The sequence below is a fragment of the Talaromyces atroroseus genome (genome assembly GCF_001907595.1).
Source record: "Talaromyces atroroseus strain IBT 11181 chromosome Unknown scaffold_12, whole genome shotgun sequence".
Classification (NCBI taxonomy): domain Eukaryota; kingdom Fungi; phylum Ascomycota; class Eurotiomycetes; order Eurotiales; family Trichocomaceae; genus Talaromyces; species Talaromyces atroroseus.
Genome location: NW_017971444.1, coordinates 688,761 through 712,078, shown reverse-complemented (window position 1 = coordinate 712,078; position 23,318 = coordinate 688,761). Strand labels below are relative to the sequence as shown.

The 23,318-nt window shown below is 47.1% G+C and overlaps 6 protein-coding genes across 6 annotated transcripts; 3 read left to right on the top strand and 3 right to left on the bottom strand.

The window, feature by feature from the left end:
* Positions 1 to 481: 481 nt before the first annotated feature.
* On the top strand, positions 482 to 2,445 carry UA08_07920 (hypothetical protein; the record flags this gene model as incomplete). The annotated part of the gene is made up of 3 exons (XM_020262824.1): positions 482 to 491; positions 560 to 2,348; positions 2,427 to 2,445. 3 exons carry the CDS (start codon positions 482 to 484, stop codon positions 2,443 to 2,445), a joined length of 1,818 nt encoding a protein of 605 aa, XP_020116887.1.
* Positions 2,446 to 7,060: 4,615 nt separating this feature from the next.
* Positions 7,061 to 8,408, bottom strand: UA08_07919 (putative formate dehydrogenase; the record flags this gene model as incomplete). The annotated part of the gene is made up of 3 exons (XM_020262823.1): positions 7,061 to 7,946; positions 8,007 to 8,182; positions 8,250 to 8,408. The coding sequence occupies 3 exons, from the start codon at positions 8,406 to 8,408 to the stop codon at positions 7,061 to 7,063; spliced, it is 1,221 nt and encodes a 406-aa protein (XP_020116886.1).
* Positions 8,409 to 11,214: 2,806 nt separating this feature from the next.
* On the top strand, positions 11,215 to 11,919 carry UA08_07918 (hypothetical protein; the record flags this gene model as incomplete). The annotated part of the gene is made up of 1 exon (XM_020262822.1): positions 11,215 to 11,919. One exon carries the CDS (start codon positions 11,215 to 11,217, stop codon positions 11,917 to 11,919), a length of 705 nt encoding a protein of 234 aa, XP_020117066.1.
* Positions 11,920 to 12,194: 275 nt separating this feature from the next.
* On the bottom strand, positions 12,195 to 16,888 carry UA08_07917 (hypothetical protein; the record flags this gene model as incomplete). The annotated part of the gene is made up of 5 exons (XM_020262820.1): positions 12,195 to 14,525; positions 14,574 to 14,714; positions 14,771 to 15,290; positions 15,673 to 16,393; positions 16,591 to 16,888. The coding sequence occupies 5 exons, from the start codon at positions 16,886 to 16,888 to the stop codon at positions 12,195 to 12,197; spliced, it is 4,011 nt and encodes a 1,336-aa protein (XP_020117067.1).
* A 554-nt stretch (positions 16,889 to 17,442) lies between these two features.
* UA08_07916 (hypothetical protein) lies at positions 17,443 to 18,630 on the bottom strand (the record flags this gene model as incomplete). The annotated part of the gene is made up of 4 exons (XM_020262819.1): positions 17,443 to 17,964; positions 18,030 to 18,410; positions 18,469 to 18,515; positions 18,576 to 18,630. 4 exons carry the CDS (start codon positions 18,628 to 18,630, stop codon positions 17,443 to 17,445), a joined length of 1,005 nt encoding a protein of 334 aa, XP_020117058.1.
* Positions 18,631 to 20,626: 1,996 nt separating this feature from the next.
* UA08_07915 (hypothetical protein) lies at positions 20,627 to 22,913 on the top strand (the record flags this gene model as incomplete). The annotated part of the gene is made up of 2 exons (XM_020262818.1): positions 20,627 to 22,804; positions 22,875 to 22,913. 2 exons carry the CDS (start codon positions 20,627 to 20,629, stop codon positions 22,911 to 22,913), a joined length of 2,217 nt encoding a protein of 738 aa, XP_020117059.1.
* Positions 22,914 to 23,318: the final 405 nt, after the last annotated feature.

Here is a 23,318-nt window from a genome sequence, read left to right as displayed (position 1 = left end):
ATAAGGTTAATCTTGATAAGTGATTGACTTATCGGAAGGATAGCTTCAAGTTCAATTTCTTAAAATGACTACTTGTCTGTTTTTTGCTTGACATTATCTTTGTTTGAATCATCCATTAAAAGCCTTCCACTCATCCAAATTGTAAGTCCGCAACCACTCATTTTTTGCGCATGCGAAAATTTCCCTCCTCGCAACCATGGGTTGTGCCCAGGATACATCTATTTCCGAGCTCCAGCAGACATGATTATTACCACGCATTTCGGGGGAAAGTAGCTTTACGATCTCGTCTCTACCATCATATTTCTCAAACAGCAGCATCACGACAAATACAGAGGTTGTTCCCTTCACCTGATCGGCGACACATTAAGAGCAGGCAGAATTATTATTCGTCGCTGGCTTTCAATGGCGACTCTACGATTTATGCACTCTCTACGGCACCCGGACGAGCTGCTATAGCTATAATCCGAATTTCTGGACCGGCATGTTTGCAGGTAAATAAAAATCAATGATCACCGTGTGGATAATGTTTAATTTAATTATTGATTGCAGATATATCGAGCTTTGAATCCGCATTCACATGATCCAAAACCGCGCGTTGCCACGGTACGAGCATTATACGACCCGACGCAAGATCCATCACTGCATACGTTGCTTGATCCTGGGGCTTTGATACTGTACTTCCCCAGTCCTCGGACGGTGACCGGGGAAGATATTCTCGAGCTCCATGTGCATGGCGGTCCGGCGACAGTCAAAGCTGTACTCGCTGCGATTGAGAAATGCAATAGTATCACCGCCATCAATAATAGAAGTGGCGGTAGTGGTAGTGATGTGGGCATACGTTATGCCGAACCGGGCGAATTCACGCGACGCGCTTTCATGAACGATCGACTTGATTTACCACAAATCGAGGCTCTCGGGGACACTCTCCATGCCGAAACCGAACAGCAAAGGCGTCTAGCCGTGCGCGGCGCGAACAAATCGTTATCGCAACGGTATGAAGATTGGCGTCAGCACTTGCTGTATGCACGAGGCGAGCTAGAGGCCCTGATTGATTTCTCGGAGGATCAGCATTTCGACGAGTCGCCACAGGAACTCGTAGAGTCAGTCGCCGCACAGGTCAATGTTCTCCAGCAACAAATCAAATTCCATATTCAGAACGCATCTAAGGGGGAACTACTCCGAAATGGGATCAAGATTGCCCTTTTAGGGGCACCGAATGCTGGAAAGAGCTCTCTACTCAATCGGGTTGTTGGTAAGGAGGCTGCTATTGTTAGTACTGAGGAAGGGACAACGCGAGATATTGTGGATGTCGGGATTGACCTGGGTGGTTATTACTGCAAAATTGGGGACATGGCGGGGCTACGATCGTCAGGAAGTAATGAAAGTGTTGGCAAAGGCGTTGGTGCAGGAAGGATTGGTGCGGTTGAATTGGAGGGCATACGGCGAGCGAAACAGCGCGCTTTGGAATCTGATGTGGTTGTGGTGGTCTTGGGTATTCAAGAAGGCGATGGTGCCCGGCTAGCAGTAGATCCAGAGGTTCTTGAGGCTGTGCGTATGTGTCAGAAGGAAGGGAAAAGCATCGTGGTTGCTATCAACAAATCTGATAGATTACCAGTACCACAGAACGGGAGGAGCGAAGCTGTGAACGCTTTGGTCAGACATGTCAGCACCTTGTTCAGAGGTCTAAGCGAGGACCGTATCTACTCAATTTCTTGCAAGGAGGCTGAAGGGCCCAGCGGATCAATGAGCCTTAACCCAGGTCAAAACAGTCTTGGCCCGGGCTTAAGTTCAACAGACCCTGGTAACATACAGGTATTCTTACGAGGGCTGATTTCTGTGTTTGAAGAAATTGCAAGGCCAGTGGGTGCTCCAGACATCGAGATGGGAAGTCTTTTGTATTGGGAAGACTCACTGGGAGTCACGCATCGACAACAATCTAATCTAAAACAATGTCTGGAACATCTGGAGAGATTTCTATCAGAGACAAAAAGGAACGACAAAAACAGAAAACAACATGTCTATAATAACCGACAAGAACAGCACGTCTATATTAATGAAACCATCGCTAATTCCAAAGTCAATGCCGATATTCAAACCCACGCTCACGAGATGCAAGTCCAAGAAACCAGTCGGACGATCCAAGCACAAACGCCGTCTAATACCGTCTATAAAAGAGAAGAAGAAAAGCAAAATTATAATGATACAGTCGTGGTGATGAACGCAGAATCCGACGTAGATATCGTGACAGCCGCCGAAAACCTGCGGTCTGCAGCCGAGAGTCTGGCACACATCACCGGACGAGGAGGAGCGGCGGATGTTGAAGATGTTTTAGGTGTGGTCTTCGAGAAGTATGTCGCCCATCTCATGTTGGGAGAAATGGGGTTGGGGGGGAAGAAAAAAAGACAAGGCTGACTTTTTTTTAACAGATTTTGCGTTGGAAAGTAATTCGAACCCGGTCCCCGGTCCCCCAAAGAAGAAGTAGAAGCAGCAAGACGTCGTCAAATAGAAATACACATTTCACTCGTTATTGTCGTTGAAATTATGGTCGTGAAACATCCCACGCTCTCAAGACGGTTGAACCGATCTATTCGTTGGATTCGTCTTGGGGACCGTTGTATCCGCCTCGGCCTTGGAGCATAAAGCGATAGCCAGATGAGGGCGGTGTTGGGGGGTTGCTGCTGGGAACGTTGTAACCTCCTCGGCCCATTGTGATTGATGTGATGGATGACTAGGTAGACCGGATAGTTGGTTGAATTGAGGGGGAGTGAGACTCGTTCAAGATTTTATGACGTAGTAAATAGAAGAAAGATATGAATGCAAGAGCGACGTATGTATAATAGTACAGCGTAAAGGAATTATAAAAAGTATAATGGGAAGAAAGCCTTGTGATGAGTTTTGTGATGGTAAAAGAAAGTTTGATGAACCGGAACAACGAAGCCATATATATATCTCTCGATCTACCTACGCAGGCACTTAAAGCTATCTATATATAAAATAGGTATAAAATAAAACCAGTACCAAGGTTGTCCTGTCTTACCTACGTAGATACTAGTTAGTTAAACTAGGTAGGTACGAGTTAGTAATACGCCAGGCCACCCAAGCCACTGCAGCCAACCACAAGTTCCACTAGGGCATTGTACCTAGGTAATTTACATGGTTACGGTTGATTGATCAAATACTAAAACAAAAACGAGGCAGAAAAGCGGGCTCCCAGTTTGGAAGTCTTTGCCAATTTCGAAACGAAACGTCCATGCATGATGCAGCGGAGCGGGGAGTATGTACACACACCACCTGAAGAAAAGCAAAGATCTAGCTCCATGTGTCGTGTGCCCTGCATATCACGATGAATCACATACATTACAAGGTAAAAACAGGCGTTTACTTACTCTATTCTTGGTATGGGCTGTGTGGGTGGAGACGGTGAGAAGACTAAAGTTTGAAGCTGAACGTTGGAATTCTTCTTTAAATAAATGCGGGTCAGTACGTAAAGTACGGAGTGTGTGTACAGGTAATTACACCGTATGTATTTTATCTACAGGTACTCCAAGTGCCAGCGTTGTTGAATAATTAGAACGCTGCTCGTTCATATGAGTAGTAACTAATTAATGGTTGAATAAGTATGAATAATCAGAAATTACTAATTCTGAGCGGCTTACAACTAATAATTACACCCTGACTGAGGCTTGTACTTAGCACAGCTGGATACGCCCACGGAACGAGGTGCGCCCAAGGCTAACTGCACTGCACCAACCCTAACCTCAAAATCCCTTAGACCATTTACCTAGGTAGTATGAAAGCTTGAAGCTAAAGTCAGCTTTTCAGCCACGAACTTGTCAAATGATGCGTATTACTATTAGTAAAGAAGAAGCTTCCAGATCGACGTCAATTGGGAAACCAATCAACGAAATAATGACTGAGTATGACGGCATCTAGAAATGAATCCGAGGAACTGGAAGACTTGTGGCGGCGCACTAGCACAACTAGCAGTCTAGCACCCGTTTGTTCATCGTCCTATAACTACTTGAAAACTGAGGATTGACTGCAGAGAAGCTGAGACCCGACAGAATGGGAAGACTGGGGCTTGGTTGTATTGTGATTATTTCAAATAAGTAGATTGCGTTGCAGTGCTTTATTCACTACTCAGATGCTTGTCTACTTAGGTAGAAGAATCGGCATGCTGATATGTATCTCAAACAATACATTATAACCTAGATTGAGTGCCATTTAATGTTAAGCCTCAACGTAGAATACTCCATACACCTAGATACTCATAGAGACCTCTCCATGACTACTGTTACACCCGAACCGACACGAAACGAGACTCTTCGCTCGCCGAAATCGCCGTCGGAAACCCTGCCTGGTTCCTTGTTACCAGCTACCCAACGGCGTGCCTGACTAGTCAGTTACGCAGACTTAACTCTGAACGAATTCGACTCAATGATTGCCAAGTACACCAAGTCCTTGGGACTGATACATTGTCTCGCTAGGGGTTGAATGCCGTTGGTCAGGGGCGAAATGCAGGTCGGGCAACCGTGCCAACTAGCTAGGCAGTGGTTGAAGGAACGGTAAACGCGCATAGACGGTATGTACTGTGTCATACTTTATCCTAGCACTAGTTAAGTAGATTCTATGTTCTGGCTACTACTTGTATTGTACTACGTAAACAAACGAGGACAAAACTCCGGACAATGCAATGCAGCATGTTCGGGGGTGTTCCAAAAGGGCAATATTCTAGAAGGTGTGTGGCTTGCCAATGAGTCATGCATATCCATGCAACTAACCCAGGTATTCGACAAACCAAACAACTCCTGTCTGATCGATTATTAATGACGCACCTAACGCATTAGGCAGGTGCGAGTTGCTTTCTGTTTTTAAAAATTGGCATGCGTATCATGCCGAGTGAATGAGTCATTTTTGCCCTCGTGGCCGCCCGGTTGTGGCTGAACTGTAATCACAATTACTTGTTACATATGATGCATGCAAAATGACAGAAAGACAGGACGAGAAAGAAAAGAGCCTCCCCTTGTCTCTCTTTTTGCCACTCATCAGCCCTATGAGTAACTAAGTCATAACAGAGACCGGGGCCATGCATGCTGCTACGAGACACGTTCCTCGATATGTATACATGGGGTAACGGAGTAAATAATGGGGGCGACACATACAATTAAGTGCGTTCTGCGCTTTAATTCGTTGCAGAAAACGGAGACGAACATGAAATCTTGGATCTCTTAGCCAAGCCGAGCCAAGCCACGCCAATCAGTGTGATATAACCAATAGGCTCGGGGACTCTGCACCTAAATAAGTCGAATGTTTTATTCCTTCTATGAGTGGGGTCCAAAAGCGTCAATCTTCTCCAGAAATAAATGCGTACGGAAGGCGGGAGTAGTGCTGTTATGCGAGTTGATTGGAGGGAGAACTCCGACTCTGCATGGTGCCTCACATCTGCATAGAGCCAAAAGAAAAAAAAGAGACAATGTGTTACACAGAAACACATCATGGAATGTTTCGAGAAGCCTTCTAGAAGGAAGGGGTATTTGTTTCGTTCCTGCATGCTCATATTGATTGGAATAGACCCTTTTGTTTACTGTATCACATCAACGGTTCCAGTTCAGCTTTCCATGCTTTTCGGCCGTATCTACAATTGTCTAAGATTATGTCTTGCTTTAATTGTATTCTAATCCAATCAGGTACGCAGAGCGATGTTTACTGTCTACTGTTCTTTTCAAAAGTCTTTACTATTTACTTGTCCCACGCGGTACGTCCTACGATCGTAATAATAGAATACGTAACAAACGAAATGTTGTACGTACCAAATACGTACATAAATGCGGGCACCCGTTCTGTGGTTCTGGCTCTGGAACGGACCGAAGAAAATTCAATTTTAAAAATAACTTTCCAATTAAATAAGCCCCACCGACTGAACTTTCTATATGGCGTATCACAAGTAACACGCAAGATGACGAAGTTTGAGAGTTGAGATCAATGCATGCCAGACAAAACAAAGAACACATCAACACTAAGAAATAGTTCAGAGTTGTATGTGCGTTGCTTAGGTATCCGATGTATGGGGGCCAGTACGCATGCATCGTGTAATTTAACAAGGGTTCGCATGGATGTTGCATGCGTGTATGAGTATGTAAAGATGTATTATGTACGTACTTCGACAGTCCACGTGGAGCATCCATGCCTATCATTAATCGCTCACGGAGTATTACGTAGTCACTATATACATACTCGGTGGATGCCTAATGATGAGCTACTGTGATTCGGTGAAAATTCCGAGTTTCGGCTCAATTCATGCAACAAGTTTTTTTCTAGAAAAGAATAAGAAAGAAGAAGAAAGAAAAAAAAATAAGAGAGAGCTGACCATGGTAGTACTGCAGGCGATTATTGTTGCATGCATGATCTGTCTGTGTGGAATAATTCGTTGGCCAGGTTTGAAATATGTCCGATATGACAGGAGGCTGTTGTACTTCATCTATTATCGATCAATATCTAGTGGGTATGTACAGTATACACTGTTTCTTCGCCGCCACCACAGCATTAGTGACCTATCTAGATAATAGGTGTTACTAAAATAGGAATGTTTTCCGGTCTCTATTTGCATTTATCGTTGTTCATCATAGATTCTAGTCTTGTGATTGTTTCGCATTCGATTTGTATCACTAGCATCACCGCCTGCGTATGCCTTTTGGAGGTTCTTTTTACCCGGATTTGAGGCAGATGTGACTCTATCTTTGATCTTTGTACGACTTGGATTCTGTCAGCTGTCGTGGTAGTTGAGTTCATCGGCATCCATCTATCTGGACAATGATGTTTGATATCTAAGTTTGGAAGCTTCAGGTAGTATAAAGTCAGCGGAAGATAGTACTTAGATATTAGGCTACTCGTATTTATCTGGAGATGTAGTATTAAGCTCGTGGGTCACTGGAAACCTTCTGGTAGACAAAGTTTCCACTAGTAGCTAGACTTAGTACTAATAAGGTTCGAAGTAAAACAGGAAAATCATATCATTAGGCTTCATGCTCATATACAAATTTACTTTTCTAATAGAAAACCACTACTTGCGCTGTCCGTAAGCCTTAGTAGCATAGTCACCCTTGTAAACAATCAAATCCTCAGGGCGGTAGTCGTGTCGGCCAGAGAAGTAGCTGTCAAGAATGTTCTTGGTACCCTGGGCATAACGGACCTGAGCATCAATCGAAGTACCAGACATATGAGGGACCATGGCATTGCCGCCACCCCAAGGACCTTCGACGTAGCGAAGTGGGTGGTCCTTGGGAGCTGGCTGAGGGAACCAAACATCACCACCGTATCCGCGCAAGTGGCCGCTCTTGACAGCCTCGGCGACATCTTCCTTGACCACAATGGCACCACGAGCAGTGTTGATGAGCCATGAGCCCTTCTTCATTTTGGAGATCAACTCCTTGTTAAACAAACCCTTGGTCTTCTCATGTAGAGGGCAGTTGATGGTGACAACGTCACACTGGGACACCAACTCCTCAAGGGTGTCAACACGACGGGCGCCAATCTCCTTCTCAACCTCGGGTTTAAGAGGTTGGTAGTCGTAGTAGAGGAGCTCCTTGCAGTCAAATGGCTTGAGACGGCGCAAAACACGTTCTCCAATACGGCCCACAGCAACGGTACCAACTACCTTGCCTTCCAGGTCAAATTCGTTCTTAGCAACAGCAGCGACATTCCAGTCCCCGTTGCGGATTTGGTCGTGTGCGGGGACAAAGTTTCGGACGAGAGTAAGAATGGTCATGACAACGTGCTCGGCGACAGAAACAACGTTTGAGCCGGTAACCTCGGCGACGGTGATCCCACCGTTAGTCTTGTTGGCCGCATCCAAATCGACGTGGTCGGAACCGATACCAGCAGTAACAGCAAGCTTCAGGTTCTTGGCCTTGGCAAGACGCTCTGCGGTCAAGTATCCAGGGTGGAAGCTATTGCGTCGATAATTAGTTCGGCTCTCTTTCCCCGCTGCCCTCTGGTTGAGAACTTACGGAGTGGTAATGATGACTTCGGCATCAACCAATTCCTTCTCAAAGACAGAGTCAGGTCCCTCCTTGTCTGAGGTAGTCACGAGAGTGTGGCCTTGGTCTTCGAGCCACTTCCGAATGCCGAGCTCGTTCTCGGTTGTACCAAGAAGGCCAGGCTGCTGTTTGGCATGCTCGCCACCCTGTTCAAGAAAGAAGAATTGGTGAGCCATGGCAGTCTATTGCCGCAAGAACGGATGCTGTACTTACTTCGTAGAGGACCAACAAGACTTTACCCTGTCGGGCAGCAGTTGACGTTAGTGTACGGATTCCAGAAAACACAGGGGCCCGCCATGGGCGAGCGGGCGCAGCGAGGAGCGAGGCAGCAGGGCGCTGCAATTGACGGGAAAGAGAACGGGCAAATACCATGTTGAAGAAAAAGATTGGGAATTGGTTTCAGAGAAATCGAACGATGTGTTGGGAGGGAGCAGTTGAGTATTTATCTGGCCGGCCGAGTTAGCGATGCATATCAGGGCAGGGAAGGCGCGATCGACGCATGCGGGGAAGGCACGACCCATAGGTGTATAGTCATGACGTTTGCAACACGCAACGCCTGATGAAGAACGTACCTCTTTGAAGACAGGAAGAATATTCGAGTGGTTGTGGTTGTGAGAGGAAGACTCGCAAAAGAGCAGGCCGGATCCCATTATATATACCCCATTGCCAGCGGAGATCCCCAACTGCCGTCGCACAACAAAAGCACGTCAGGCCACGCACAAGAACGCGGATAAGCCGGCCGTGCGACCCATGAATAGTATTTCCTTTCTCAGAAATGTCCAACGCCGTGTCTTTTCCCCAGCAGGTGAAGGGCCGCCCGGATTGGCCGACAGCGCCTGAGGCATCCACCACCTGCACCTCGCGGGTGAGGGGGGCTCCCCTCACACTAAGCCCAATGTGGGATCATTTCTTGTGAGGGGCTGCCAGATGAGGGGATGCCGACTCCGCACCACATATGAGAGTCGCTCTCCATCATTTTATCGCTCACTTTGCCATATAGAAAAGTCGCTCATTTTGCGGTGTTTAATATCACTGTAACATCACAATGGGGATGGAGTGAGGAGAAGAGAAATACGCTTAAAAAACATCACAAGTAGTATTTCGTTTGATTCATTCATTCGCAGCCGGCCCATCCAGCACGATTCAGATTTCATCAAATTTGTCAATACCTCCTCAATATACTTCTCTTCCAACGCTCGGATTGACTAAAGGAATAACTCGCCCATAGTGTGAGTTGACACAGTTGAGATTTCAATGGCAAAAGGAAAGAAGAAGAAGGGGTGATGTTGATGGTCAAACCCTTGCCGTTTCACCCAGCGTGACATGCAAACCCTAGCCCTAACAACCCCTGCTCTACCCCCTTCCATCCCGAAGCTTTGCGGATTTCACATACATGGCACCTCTTCAGGCCGTTTACTTTGCCTACTGGGAATTTCGTTGCTCGCCGTTCTGAGATGCTAGGGCGATAGAGCCTTAGTCATGGCGAGCATCCTTTTTGAGAATTGTCGCCGCCCAATGCGATCATTTTACATGAACGAAACCTCTCCTTGCATGCTTCTTCTAAATCTGCGGCACAACTCAGACCCAATGGTCTGGATTATCGAGGCCTGCATTTGCTATTTTGGGTTACAGCCAATCTGATACGCTCGCTTGTCTGCAGCTTCCATGAGAAGTAAAAGTTTTCTGTGGTTTTGCCCTCTTTTCTTTTTGGACATTTATCTCTGTATCTGGTGCTTGTTCTCTTCAGGCCCGGAAGGCTGCAAAAAGGCTCATCAGCTGGTCTGTACAATTCTTTCCTCAAGGAACGAGTCTCTGGTAGAACTCTGATATTCTGGAATGGAATCTTTTTGACTTGGATTTAAACTCTCATTGTGTCACTGCTATCAATTAAATTGTTTGCAACGGTGTGATCTTCAATCAAGACGAATGCCGGTATCTATCGAAACTCTATGATGGCACCATCATATTCATATCGGCAAGTTGCAGATTCGGATCATGGAATACACATTCGGGATGCAAAATCCAATAGTGAACATGGAGCGAGCAGCTCGTCGTCATCAATCCTCTTGATTTCTTTCAATATGGTATCGGCAGCACTTCTGATAGCCACCATCCTATTCGACGTGTGGAAACTTCCAAGAAAGAATGCCTCGAGTCAGGCAAAGTAAGCTAAGGACTAGCCCCAAAATGAAATAAATACTTGACTGACGCTTGAGGTAACAGAAACCGATATGGGTTCCTCTACTCGATTCGACCTGGTGACGTTGTGACTTTGTCGATATCGATAGCTGTGCTTGTCCAGGGACTAGTATTCGTGGTGATCCAGTCGGTTGAAATGGGGCCTTCGGTTTCTTCAAGTTGCCATATATTGGGACAGATATTATTCCCAGGCATGTCACTCGGTCTTCATTTCCGTGGAATTGATGATAGTCTGACCCCCGTATAGCACTGTGGCTAGTAGGGTTTGTCATACTCGTCTTCGGAATCGAAACACTCCACCGAGGATTCCAAAGAATCAGATTTGCACCGCCCAAAAAGGAAAGTGTTTTCATCTGCTGGACAGCTGTGTTGTTCTTGATCTTGATGTTATGGATACCCACTCAAGCCCGACGCTCTAATCTTGATACCTGCTCTTTCGGACTTTTTTCAGTCGCCACACCTTGGAGTGATGTCGCATTCGGGACTTCAATTGCACTTTTAGTGTCTTTTACATTGACTGCATCGATTCTGGCAACGCAACTCTTCCGTACAGCTGATGTAGATCGCATGGGAAGGATCGCTGCAAGTCAGATGGTTTACTACCTAGTAATAGCAACCGTCGTCTTCGTAGGTGCATCGGATATCTAATTAACATTATCTTTATCAGAAACTATACTGACCAAAGTAGATATTTTTTCTGCCTTTCTGGACAAGATCCATCCTGGGTTTACCCAAGGGGATTACTTTCATGATGGGAATGATGTCGATTAATGTGCTTGGAATTATCATATCACTCTTCCAACTACTATTCCGCTCATATACAGCTAGGATGACTATTCGCTCTTCGGATTCGTTCCGAGCTTTACGAGACTGGGGGTTTATTGGGCCCATGAAAACAGGAATGAAGAAAAAAATTTCAGCACCGATTGCAATTCAGCAGGATAAACCCCCCTTCCTCAACAGTACGCATATGGCCACAATGCAAGGATTCGTCAATACAATGAATATTGATAAATCTTTGCCACCGACGCCAACAAGCAACAAGTTTCCAAACCAAACGGATGGTGGCCATTATTCAAATTTCCCAGCAAAACTCAGTACTCACCGAGCAAAATATCCAGCTTCAAGCATATATGAAGATGACGACATCCTCCTTGCGCCTCCGCAACCTCCATTTGCAGCAGCACATAACCGCAATCCGTCTAATGTCAGCTATGCAACTGTTCAGATCGGCCTTCGGTTGAGCAACCTCGATTCCCCGGCAACACCATATGAGCTGGCTTCATCCTCATCAGTACTGAGTCCAGGGAATTTGTGCGCGTCTCAAGCTTCTTGGGCTCAAGATGCCATGTGCAACGTATCAACCACCTCGTTAGATGTCCCTGTTGCTTTTTCATCGCCAGCGATGAAAACGCCTATCTTCCCACCTTCCAGACTACGATCAAGTACAATGCCAGCTTCCTCAACGAACACGATACCTATTGGAATTGGCACTACTCAAAAGTATAGTTCACCGTCCTCCTCACCAGCAGTGTACAAAAACTTGGACGACCTCCAAAGGCTGTTAGATATGGACCTAAAAGTTGCCCAGCAAGCAGCAGCAACCTTTCAAAACAGGCCGTGGCCACTTCAACCTATCATTTTACCGAAGACATACTATCCTGACAAGAACGAGCAAGGTTGAGCTATGCATTCATCAAGTATTGTTTGGATTGTCGAACGTTTCTTGCTTCTGTACCCAGGTAAATTAAATACACACATACATCACGGTACGTTTGTGAATTGCTTGGACAATTTCTTATTTCGTATCTTGCGCGACTTTTTGCAAATCCAATAAATATATACCAAACTCATCGTTTCAGTGGAGACTCTTTAGAACAAATATAATAATATACACCAGGAAAACTGACCCCCTTTCTTATATGATATACAAAAGTCCTCAAACAAATGGACATACAATCAAAAGACAACATTCACTACCCTTCCCCCAGGCACAACAATAACTCTCTTCCTCTTTTCCCAATCATTCTTCTCTCTGAGCCACAACTTCCCTTGCTCTGTTTCCAGGATGCGGTCCACAATCCAATTCTGCTCCTCTGTCTTTGTATCTGTATTACTGCTGCTGCTGGCAGTGGATATAAGACGTGGTATTGTCACGTTGAAGCGTAGTTTGCCGTTGATTTGGATGCCGATTTGTTGTCCGCCTCGAGACGAGAGTGCGTTTGCCTCGGTGTCGGTGAGAAGTGGTGCGGGCCAGGTTGTGGTTGCGATGTTGATTGGGAGCATGTGCGTGGAGGAGGAAGAAGAAAGGATAGCTGAGTGTAGGATTTCCCATGTCTCGGACGTAAGTGCAGGGGCAATGGGGGATAAAAGACGGAGAAGAGAGGAGAGGCACGTGTATAAGATTGTGAGATTCGTTGGATCAGAAGAGATAAAAGTGTTGGTCAATTTCGTCAGATCGGAAATGACCGTGTTCAAGGCGTAAGGATTCTGATCAATGCAGTTTGTGACGGAGACGATAGTGCGATGCGTAGCGAGGAGGACGTCGACATCAGAGTCGGGCAGATCGATGAGATTCGGTAATCTGAATGCGTGCGGTTCATGCTGTATATCTTCTAGTGACAGTAACGCCGACAATTTCGATCCCTCCGCTGATGCCAGCTTCTTAGCTGAATCGAGGACAAATTTCCACAACCGGCCAAACCACCGCTCAATGCCCACGATTTTGGTCTCGTCCCATTCTAGCACCTCAGCGATTGGCGCTGAGAAGAGAACGTGTGCGCGCGTCGTGTCGGCACCGTATTTATCGACGCAGATCATCGGATCAACGCCGTTGTGTTTGCTCTTGGACATTTTCTCGTATGATATGTTGGGGCGCACAGTTGTACCCTTGATAAAAGGGTTCTTTTTATCTGATAAATCGACCTCGGACGGCAACAGAAACCGACCTGTTGACGGCTCCGAGTATGTTATCCCATGCACCATGCCCTGCGATAACAGGGTCTGGAAGGGCTCTGCTGGTGTTGCCGTTGTGGTTGTAGGGGAGCGCGTGTGCGCTAGTTCAGGGAATAAGTCCGTTCGAGCAAGGAACTTGTATATAAACCTGGCATAGAGAAGATGGAGAATCGCGTGCTCCACGCCTCCGATGTATATGTCTACAGGGCGAGCCACAGAAGCAGAGAAAGGCGCAGAGTCATTTTTCGGGTCCAGATATCGCATAAAATACCATGACGAGTCGACAAAGGTGTCCATGGTGTCTGTATCACGCTTTGCCGGGCCATTGCACTGCGGACACTCCGTATGCAGCCAGTCATCTGCAGCTGACTCTAGCGGATTCCCTTTCTGGGCTTTAAACCAGTCACCTTGGATCTCAGGCAACTTCACAGGCAGTTGGTCAACGGGTACTGGCACTGTGCCGCAGCTGGTGCAGTGTATCATGGGGATTGGAGTGCCCCAATAACGTTGACGGCTGATTAGCCAGTCGCGGAGTCTCCATGTCTCTGCCTGTTTGCCACGACCGCTTTGTTCGAGATCGGTCACAATCTGTTTTGCGGCTTCCTTGGAGCTTAGACCTTGGTATTTCCAACATCTTGTGGTCAAGTATCCTTCACTTGTATAGGCTTTGGCATCGTAGGATGGGATGTTGGTGTCGGCGGATACTTCTTCAGCAGGAACTGGAGGTTCGGGTTGGATGACTATTGGGATAAATTCTGGCTGCAAGTTTGCCTTGAAGAAAGCCAGGTCTCTAGCATCATGTCCAGGAACACCCATGACAGCCCCTTCGCCATAACCGCTTAGAACGTAGGGAGCTACGAAGACAGGCAATTTTCTCGAGATTTGAACCGTCTCCTTGTCGATAACCTGCAAGGGGTGAGATGCATAAACGTCTTTCAAGCGATATCCTGCCTTCGAGTCTGGCGGCAGAGATGATGCTTCGTCCAGAAAAGCTTTCAGGCCAGCGTCTGAATCTACAGCCTCTTGGACTAGAGGATGGTCCAAAGATAGTGCGATATACTCAACACCATACAGCGTATCGGGACGAGTCGTAAATACCTCGACATCTAGCTTACTGCTGTGCTTGGAGGTAACAGCAAATTTGATCTTTGCGCCGTTGGATTTTCCCAGCCAATTTCTTTGCATGGACAAAACACGCTCTGGCCAGCCGTCAGATAAAGAATCGAGGTCTTTAAGAAGCTCTTCTTTGAACGCAGTTATGCGGAAGAACCATTGCTTCAATTTGAGCTGCTCGACCTTGGCCCCTGACCGCCACGAAAAGCCATTGGCATCAACCTATTTGGATTAGACAAAGATCTATGAGAGAGATAGGGAAGGACACACCTGTTCGTTAGCCAAAACCGTCTTATCCACAGGATCATAATTGACCAAGGCCTCAGCCTGATATGCAAGACCTTTTTCGTACAACATCAAAAATATGCGTTGTGTATGCTTATAAAATTCTGGAGAGCACGTCATGAACTCCTAAATCGAGAATTCAGTATACATTCAAGCAAAATAGCAAATAGAGAGGCACATACCCTTTCCCAATCAAAAGCAGGTCCAAAACTTCGCAATTGGTCCTTCATACGCCTAATGTTCTCAACGGTCCACTTGGCTGGTTCAATACCACGTTCAATAGCCGCATTCTCAGCCGGCAAACCGAACGCATCCCATCCAATTGGGTGTAGGACATCATGCCCACGCATGCGATAAAATCGACTCAGCACATCGGATATAGTATAGACTCGCAAATGACCCATGTGCATTGTACCTGACGGATAAGGGAACATAGAAAGAATATATGATTTTGGTCGTTCCTTGTCATTATTTTCCCTCGATCCAATTCCGGAGCAATCACCACTATCATTGAGTCTCTCCATCTTTTCCTTTTCGGCCTCGGCCCATCGTGCTTGCCATTTTTTATCGACGGCGCGAAGGTCTAGGTATGACGACGACGATGTGGAGCGCGATGTTGAAGCTGGTGAAATTAGAGGCTGCGCGCGATTGATCCGGGCAGAGTGTCCTAAAAGACCTTGCAAGCCATTCTTGGCAAGGCATCTTCGCGCCGAGAGTATCATACTCGTGCTGACTTTGCGAGGTTATCCTTTTGTAGATTCCAGAGGGTTTGAATTGTCGTTGTCGATCACTTCATATTGAATAAATTCTGAATCTCACTTGAATGGGCTCTATCGGTCACAGAGTATGCAGACTCGCAGACTAATCTCGATGAAGAATCAGGTTTCAATTCTCTTCAACAGGCCTGAAGATATAATGTTAGCTGCTGGGAAGTTGCCGAGCTGCGGCGAAGTTTGATCTCCGGCCCGAAATGGTTAGCGCGGGCATTCTTGGGGAAAGCAAAACATTCGCGATAGGCTTCGAGTTGCAATATTGAACGAGCTTATGGTATACTACATATCGGTCATATTATATAAATATCTACAATCTATAGATTTCCCCATCCATTCCAATGCCACCGCGAAAGTGCTCTTCCACAACCGTGCCGTTAAAGATCGTCTGCTCAACAAGACCTTCTACGTGTTTAGGCTCAACACGTCCATACCATATCCCTTTGCCGGCCAGTGGGCTAGGCCTGGATACAGATGCGCTTGCTGGTGATGAAGGAGATGTCGTCACGAAAGCTGGTGGAATGTATATAATCACGTTACCGGCGTACTTGTGTCCACCGATATGACTGATAGATGCGATGTTGGCATGGGTCGGTCCATCGAATGTAGTGGCAGCATTATCAGTGCCAGTAACCTCGTCACTGTTGACACTGAACCCTTTCCCGCGGAGCACACGCACGAACTCGGCTTGCAACACGGGTCTCATGATACCGCAGCGCATATCTCGACCTCCATGACCGCAAATCAGGATAGTTGGGGATTGTTTGATATCCAAAGCATCGGGAAAATGAGAAAGGTACGCTGAAGAGCTCGTCATTGACTGCTTCTGGGCTTCTGAGATGCCTGCGTGTGCAGGATGCAGCTTGCGTGGGAGCAGATATGCTCGCACAAACGATTCAAGACTTGCTTGGTTGGTAGTAGCCGATACGGTAGTGACAGGAATTTTGGGAATGTATTTGAAGGCGGGAAACAAAAACGCGGATGCGAACGCAGAGGAAGCGTGCGACGAAGGCTGGAAAGAGGAGTTGGTCATGACTATATTGTTGTATGGCTGTATACATTACCACACTCTTGTGTTAGCTCTAATCCATCCAAGCACTTTGGTTTGTCCAATACCTGGGAAGCAAATGACGAGATCAATAAAATGAATGTAAAAGGACTAACATCAGCGTATTCCCCTCCCCGCCCAAACATCGTTTTCAGCCCGCGCACAAGCGCGCCCCAGCTCTTACCAACACCATCGTCTTCAATCCGACTGGTCCAGTTCGTCTGCCCCGTTGATATCAATACCTGCTGCGTATATGGTGCCATTGTGGCGTTAAGCGATCGCGAAAGATCGATGGGTAGCCCTTCGGGCATGGAAGGAGTTGGTGCGCAAGCACAGGTCGGAGCGGGACATTTTGCAGTTGTTGGGAGTGGCGTAGAAGCACGCGATAATGGTGATGATGATAATGAGCGAAAGAATGTGCGTGTTTGCAAGCTCCTCTGACTCTTCAAGAGAGCGGCATGGCGCGGTAGAGAATGGGTCATTGCGGCCGTCTATGTCGTAGAAATATCATACGTTCTATTTGCTGCTTGCAATGAATAGGGAAAATGAGAAAACAAGACACTCGATATAATACGTACACGAAAAGAAGCGCAGAAGAGTTTGGGAAGAAATAATTCCATTTCAGTCACGGAGACAACCTTGGAAGTTTGCGCACTTCGGGCGAGCCGGGTCGGAGATAAGATAAGACCTCGGCTTTATACAGCCAAAACAGACCGCCATAAAGTCACAAGAAGTATAACCTAAGGTTGTTATAGCTTTGAAAATACGGTCGACTGGTCGGGGATAATCCCTGTAGTCCAATAATCTTGGAAGGTGGTTGAATTGGGGTTACCTGGATGTGGCTGGTATGCTTTTTGTTTTGTGTCTGGCTAGTGGCGAGTATCTATGGATGCATAAATATAGCTGATGAAGACAACTTTGAACCGAGGAGTGTATCTAACTCCAACAAAAGGGCAATTTATGGGTAACTTGGAAAACTGTATAAACCAAGCAAGTACCTATGATAAATTTTTAATACTAAGTCTCTCGTACATATCTAAAAGGAAGCCAACGCCAACCTAGACTCGGTCAGCGGCCACAGCAGGTAATAGAAGCCAACCGCGCCAGCAACTAGGAGCACGTAGTATGCGACAGTCCAGCTAATCGCCAGCCAGCCACCAGCCACCTGCAGCGGGCTGATATCTGTGTCCTCCTTGGATCGCATCTGTGGCGGTCCGATAGGGACGCTTGCTTCGACGCGACCCCAAAGCCGAGGCAGCCCGCACCAGTTACAAAAAGTGTGGACAAGGATGACTGCTGGCAGAGAGCCCGTTCTTAGATACAAGAATGCCGCAAACCAGCCAAACACGGTCGTGTATCCAAACTGGAAAATCGACCGGAGTAGAGCGGCCGCCACTGGTGTGTCCGGATGAGTCAGGCGGAATTCATAGAAGTGATGTACATGTGCAATTCCAAAGTAGAGCGGGGACACAAAGACAATGCGCCCTGCAGACATCTTGGCTAGCAGGTGAAGAGAGATGATGACGGAGCGGAAGATGATCTCTTCTGTAATAGGACCCTAGAAAAATTCCAATACTGTCAGTCACTCCATTGCTAGTCAATCAAAAGGGTTAGAAGACGTACAGCGACAAAGTTACGGAAGCCAATCCAGCTTTGAAGTATTTCGGATACACCCTCTCCACGGATCCATGATTTCCAACCGTTCTCTGCGACTCCTCTCTCAAAAAGAGGACCAGTGAACAGGATGGCGGTCAAAAGCAGGCACTGGACGATTTCTAGTATCCCAAAGGGCCACCAACCAAGAAGCTTGATAGCTTCTGGAAGCGACGCTTCGCCTGTTAGAGCCACTATGATCAGAATAAACACGGTGCTGGCGGCACAGGCCATTGTCACGGCCCGTACCCGACTACGAATCACCGACGGCGCATCCCGACTCAGAGTAGGCGATGGCCTGGTTGTCTTGGAGAGGTAAAACGGTAGCACGTATGCTAATGTCACGAAAACCTTTTGCTCTCAAGTCAGCTGGGAATGCATGGCGATACTGGGCTGTGTTTTTACTTACAGAGAGCACGGCGGTCGTGTGAGTTGACAGCATAGGTGGGGAAGCATCTGCCACGATGCAAGTCAATATACTACTGCAAAAACTAAAGTAGGTGGGGGGATACACACCGACTCGTTTCGTGTATAGCTGCTTCAAATGGCCAGCAAAGCTGATTGGGGCCATTGTATGGAGTAGGTGGACTGGCTGTGCAATGGGCAGAGAGTCAGACTAAGAGTGCCCAGGGTAGTAGTAGTTCTAGCTTCTCCAATGCAAGCTCTGATGTCCGACTGCTAGTTATATCAGAACACGTAGTCTGATTCGATGTACGACGTAAAACGTTTGATGGATGCAAAGCAGTGGAGATTGGAACCGGTAGACCAAGCTAGCATTAAGCGCTGCTCTGATGCGACAAAAGTTCTATTTGCAAGGCATGATCATAGCCATCAGACTGCGATATCACTGCCGACAGCAAGACGATGGTCGGAGTTCATCAAAAGAAGAAGAGAAGCTTGCGCGTTGCCAAGAACTCTCCGCCAAGAGCGGTTACTATAATTATCTCTGTACCTGATTCCATTCTTTTTTATTCTCTATCACTGCTATACATAAAAAAAGAAAAAACAAACAAGAAAAATCCCCCGCATTCATATGTTTTCATTTGACCTGCGCGAGTTTCACATCTGAGAATAGAAGACATACGAACCTTGTAACTTTGATTGGCTGCAGCGACGTGAAAAAGAAGTCGTCCGATTGGCCGGCGAAAAACGCTTTCCCCAAACAGGCAGAATTGACACACGGCTGAAACGCTCTCTGCACTTGGATTTCTGCGCTGCTCAAGTGCAGTTTTTGACGCTTCATTACCATTATGAGAATCGCTATGGTATTATTCAATATGTACTTGCTCGTATATGGTGTGGTGAAAATAGCATAGCTGGCCGAGTACCAACCAACCCTACGCGCGTTTCGCGCCCTGCCCGACAAAAACGGTTTTTTCAACATTTTTCAACTGTATTTTTACTCTTTTTTTTTGGTAATCTTTTTGCACTCTTTTTGCACTCTTTTTGTACTCTTTTCCACCTTTTCTTTTTAGGGAGAGAAACGTGACTCGCCCGGCTCCTTCCTCAACGGCAAGTAAAGCACGCCCTCTCTTCCTCTTCTTCCTCTTCTCCCTCTTCTTCCTCACTCTTCCTCTCCAACTCTAGACTCCACGCCTGCCTGATTATTAAATAATCCTCGAATAATCCCTCAATATCCATGCAATGGCTTCAGTATGTTACCCTCGGCGAACGCCTGCAGGTCTCACTGCGAGCGGGCCCTGCCCCAACTCGGCCAATTACTGCGCGACTGACCTGCAGTAGCCTGTGAGTTGGCTGCAGGAACGCCTCATGTTGCTTTTGCTAAGCGCTGCAAAGGATTCTTAGTTTCTTACAGCCTTTCCTGTTCCTGGCGATCGCGCACACCGCATAATCGGCATTCCGCCCTCGCTCGCTGCAGGGCAACCCCATTCCACAGCGAGGAGCTTTTCCCCCTTGAGTCGGGCAGGCCTCGATTTCGAACGTGCAGCTTAAGTCCCGATACCAAGGCGGTGCTACGTGCACCCAGTCGTTCCGGCCATTTTGTCCCCCTGCTCCAGACTGTTTCTGTTTCTCTTCCTCTTCCTCCTACTCCGTGCTCCGTCGTTTTTTCCCCTCGTTGTTGTTTGCCAGTCGTTCCCTCTCGTTCTATTGCTTTTCTAACTCTATTCGTGTCGCTCTTTATGCACCCCTTTATTCGCTTCTTTTACGATTTATTGATATGATATACGTAGTAATGCTTTAATATGCCTTGGTACTGAGTTGATTATTCTATACTACGATCGTTGCTTTCTATCCATTCACACCCCACACTCGTTATCACCATTATCGATATCGCCTTCGCCCTTGCCCTAGCATTCCGGAAGCAGGCAGACATTGTTGTGTTTATTGATTGTTTTGTTCCATGATTCAATAAGATACGACCAACCTAGTACGACTCGCTTGTTATATACGACGCTCTTTCAAGTCACGACCTAGACTTTCCTGACGACATTGCACGCTTGCGCTTATGATTTGTTTACAACATTGCGATTAGATCTTACGATATTACTATTCTATTGTTTTGATTTACCGGAGATTTGCACGGGTAATGACACGCCAATTCCACCATGTCGCCCCGGTCATCTGCCAGTGTATCTCCAAGACGGAGACCGCTCCATGAGCGCACCCCGTCACACACAAACGAGAGCTCACCTGCCCGGGTGGGAAAGAGAAGAGAAGAGATTGACTTCTACTCGACCACGCCGTATCCAACTAAACCCGCACAAGTCTTTCTGCCGCATCCGGGTATTGGTCAAGAGTATGCGCTTCACGGCGCTTACGGGATTTCAAATGTGTCTCTAGTGTCGACTGAAACAGATCACACTGCAACGGGGCCAATCGGCGAGCGCAGAGAAGCAGATGCTAGTATGGGCAGCCCTAATTGGGAATTTTCATCATCAGTCGATCTTGGCCATTCGTCTCAAGTTTGGGATAACGACCCTCAGTCTAGCCAGTCATCGTTTCCTACACCATTACTGCCTTCAGACGATACTAACAGCGATTATGATGATGCTCATACTGCCAAGCTTGGAGTCCACGAACCGACTGATATGCAAGGGGACCATGGAATTCTCCCAAATACAATTGCCGACGAAGTTAGTTCACTGGGCGTAGAMGAAGAAGAGGTTGACGATCTGAATAGTGACGAGGACGATGTTATCGTGTTACCTCCACCCCCTAGAGCTTCAATAATACCTGTGCTACCCGGAAGCTCATCCCCAAGGAACGAGCCAATTGAAGACTTTCTCTCCTCGGAATCAGACAATTTTGTCACGTACGACCACACATCAAGTCCTAATCTGGTGCCAATTGGTGCACCCTCAAGTCCGAACTTCGTTTCTCTAGGAAGTTCTAGTCCAAATGTGGTTGCATTTGGAAGCTCGTCACCGGCTACACTCGGGCTCAATAGTCGCTCGGACTCTACTGCGTCTTCTTCCAATTCTTTAGGCACAGTGATTCATAATACACACAATGCAACGGGCTGGCCAGGTCCTTTATCAGATGGCGTCACTTCGCAACCGGCATCGTTCACTTCTAGCCCCCCAGAGCAGCTTCTTCGGGGATATCAGTCGGCTTCGTCTTTGGCGCTTTCCGGCGGAGAAACCAACTTGTCGCGATCACGTACCACGTCTACTGGAAGTGGCCGGTCAGAAATCGAAATTATGATTGACACAGCGCCAGCATCGGTTCAGTATGCCCAGATCCGCGCGCCTTCATATGCAAGCTCATACGCAGAATCCTCCAACCAAGCAGCGCAAGTAAGACGGCCAGCGCGAACTATGTCGGACAGATCAGCTGCACGGTGGAACCCAACTCTTTCGACAGTTCCCGCGCAATCAGTTGTAAACACTGTTAGCAACCTGAGTGACAACAGTGTGGAACTCAAACAGGGCCTAGGTTTGATTACTACCAGCAAATCTTCATCCACGATTTGGCCTGTCGAGGAGAATGACGAACGCCTTGACAGTCTGTCGAACCTACCGCGGTCAACTCTTCGACACATTCCCTCGTCTTTAATCGGCAGCACAGAGTCTCGACCCGGGTCCAGTTCCAGTACCAACGGCTTCCTGAATATGCTCCCCAACTGGGTGCGGCTATACTATCACAGCAATGGGCAATTAGTGCAGAGTGCCGCTCTGTCTATTTTCGAAACTAGTCGGCCTTCAACTGCAGCCTCTCGACCGGCCTCCCCTCATCGCTATGCCAGCCAGAATCCCATCAACTTGTCTCGCCCATGGACTCGCGCTCATGACGAGAAACAGGCTCCTCGACTCATTGCAGACCACCCAGCTGATCCTCGAAGCCACTGGAAGCCTACAGATCAAGACCAGCAGCAGCAGCAGCAAAAAGAAGAAGACGAGCCATCCGTTGCCGAAACCCCTGTCTATCGACCCGTCGCAAAGGCATCATCACCGCACCTCCATCGAGACAAAGCTCACCCGAATCCTCGATACACATGGACAGCGCCATCATTAGACTCCAGACTCGAGCCTGTCCTGGGCCGACGCAATGTTCAGAAATACGCATTCTGTCTTGGATTCGTGTTTCCATTTGCTTGGTTTATCGCTGCCTTTCTCCCTCTTCCGCCTCAGCCTACTCCTCTAGATGACGAGCAGATGGTAGCTCAACCCGGGGCCGAATATCGTATAGAAGAGTACGAAAAGAAGCGGTACGAGAATGCTCGTTGGTGGAGGAATGTGAATCGCGTCATGATTCCAGTTGGCGCTGTAATCCTGGCAATTATTGTACGTCTACTTTTCCCTACATATCACTACTATAGTCATAAACAGGCTGAACTAACATCTTTCTGTACAGATTACCCTAGCTGTCATCGGCACAACCGTGGGCTTTTAACGACTTACCACTGACCGACCAAAAAAATTACCAGCCTCTCCTGAAACTCCCTCGTTTCGTCAACTCAACAAAAGAATACATATATAACGACAGACTTATTTATATATTTTCCGTACATTTCGACTTTACATAAAATACCAGCCAACCTTCCATTCACTCACCGTTTTCACGGCCCGACAATTTTTCATGCTTCACTTCTCTGTATGACTTGAATGACATTTTCACGTGTAGATATGACAGACGCAGACCCTCGCTCACCGTGTTTATATTTCTTTCTTCTCCATTCGTTTTTATATTCTGAAATTTGAAAATTGCGTGATCTTCTACTGCGAAGACCAAAATCCACCCATCCTTCTCTTGTCTCTTGTTTTTTAGCCTTCGATTTTGATTTTCAAAAGTCAACCC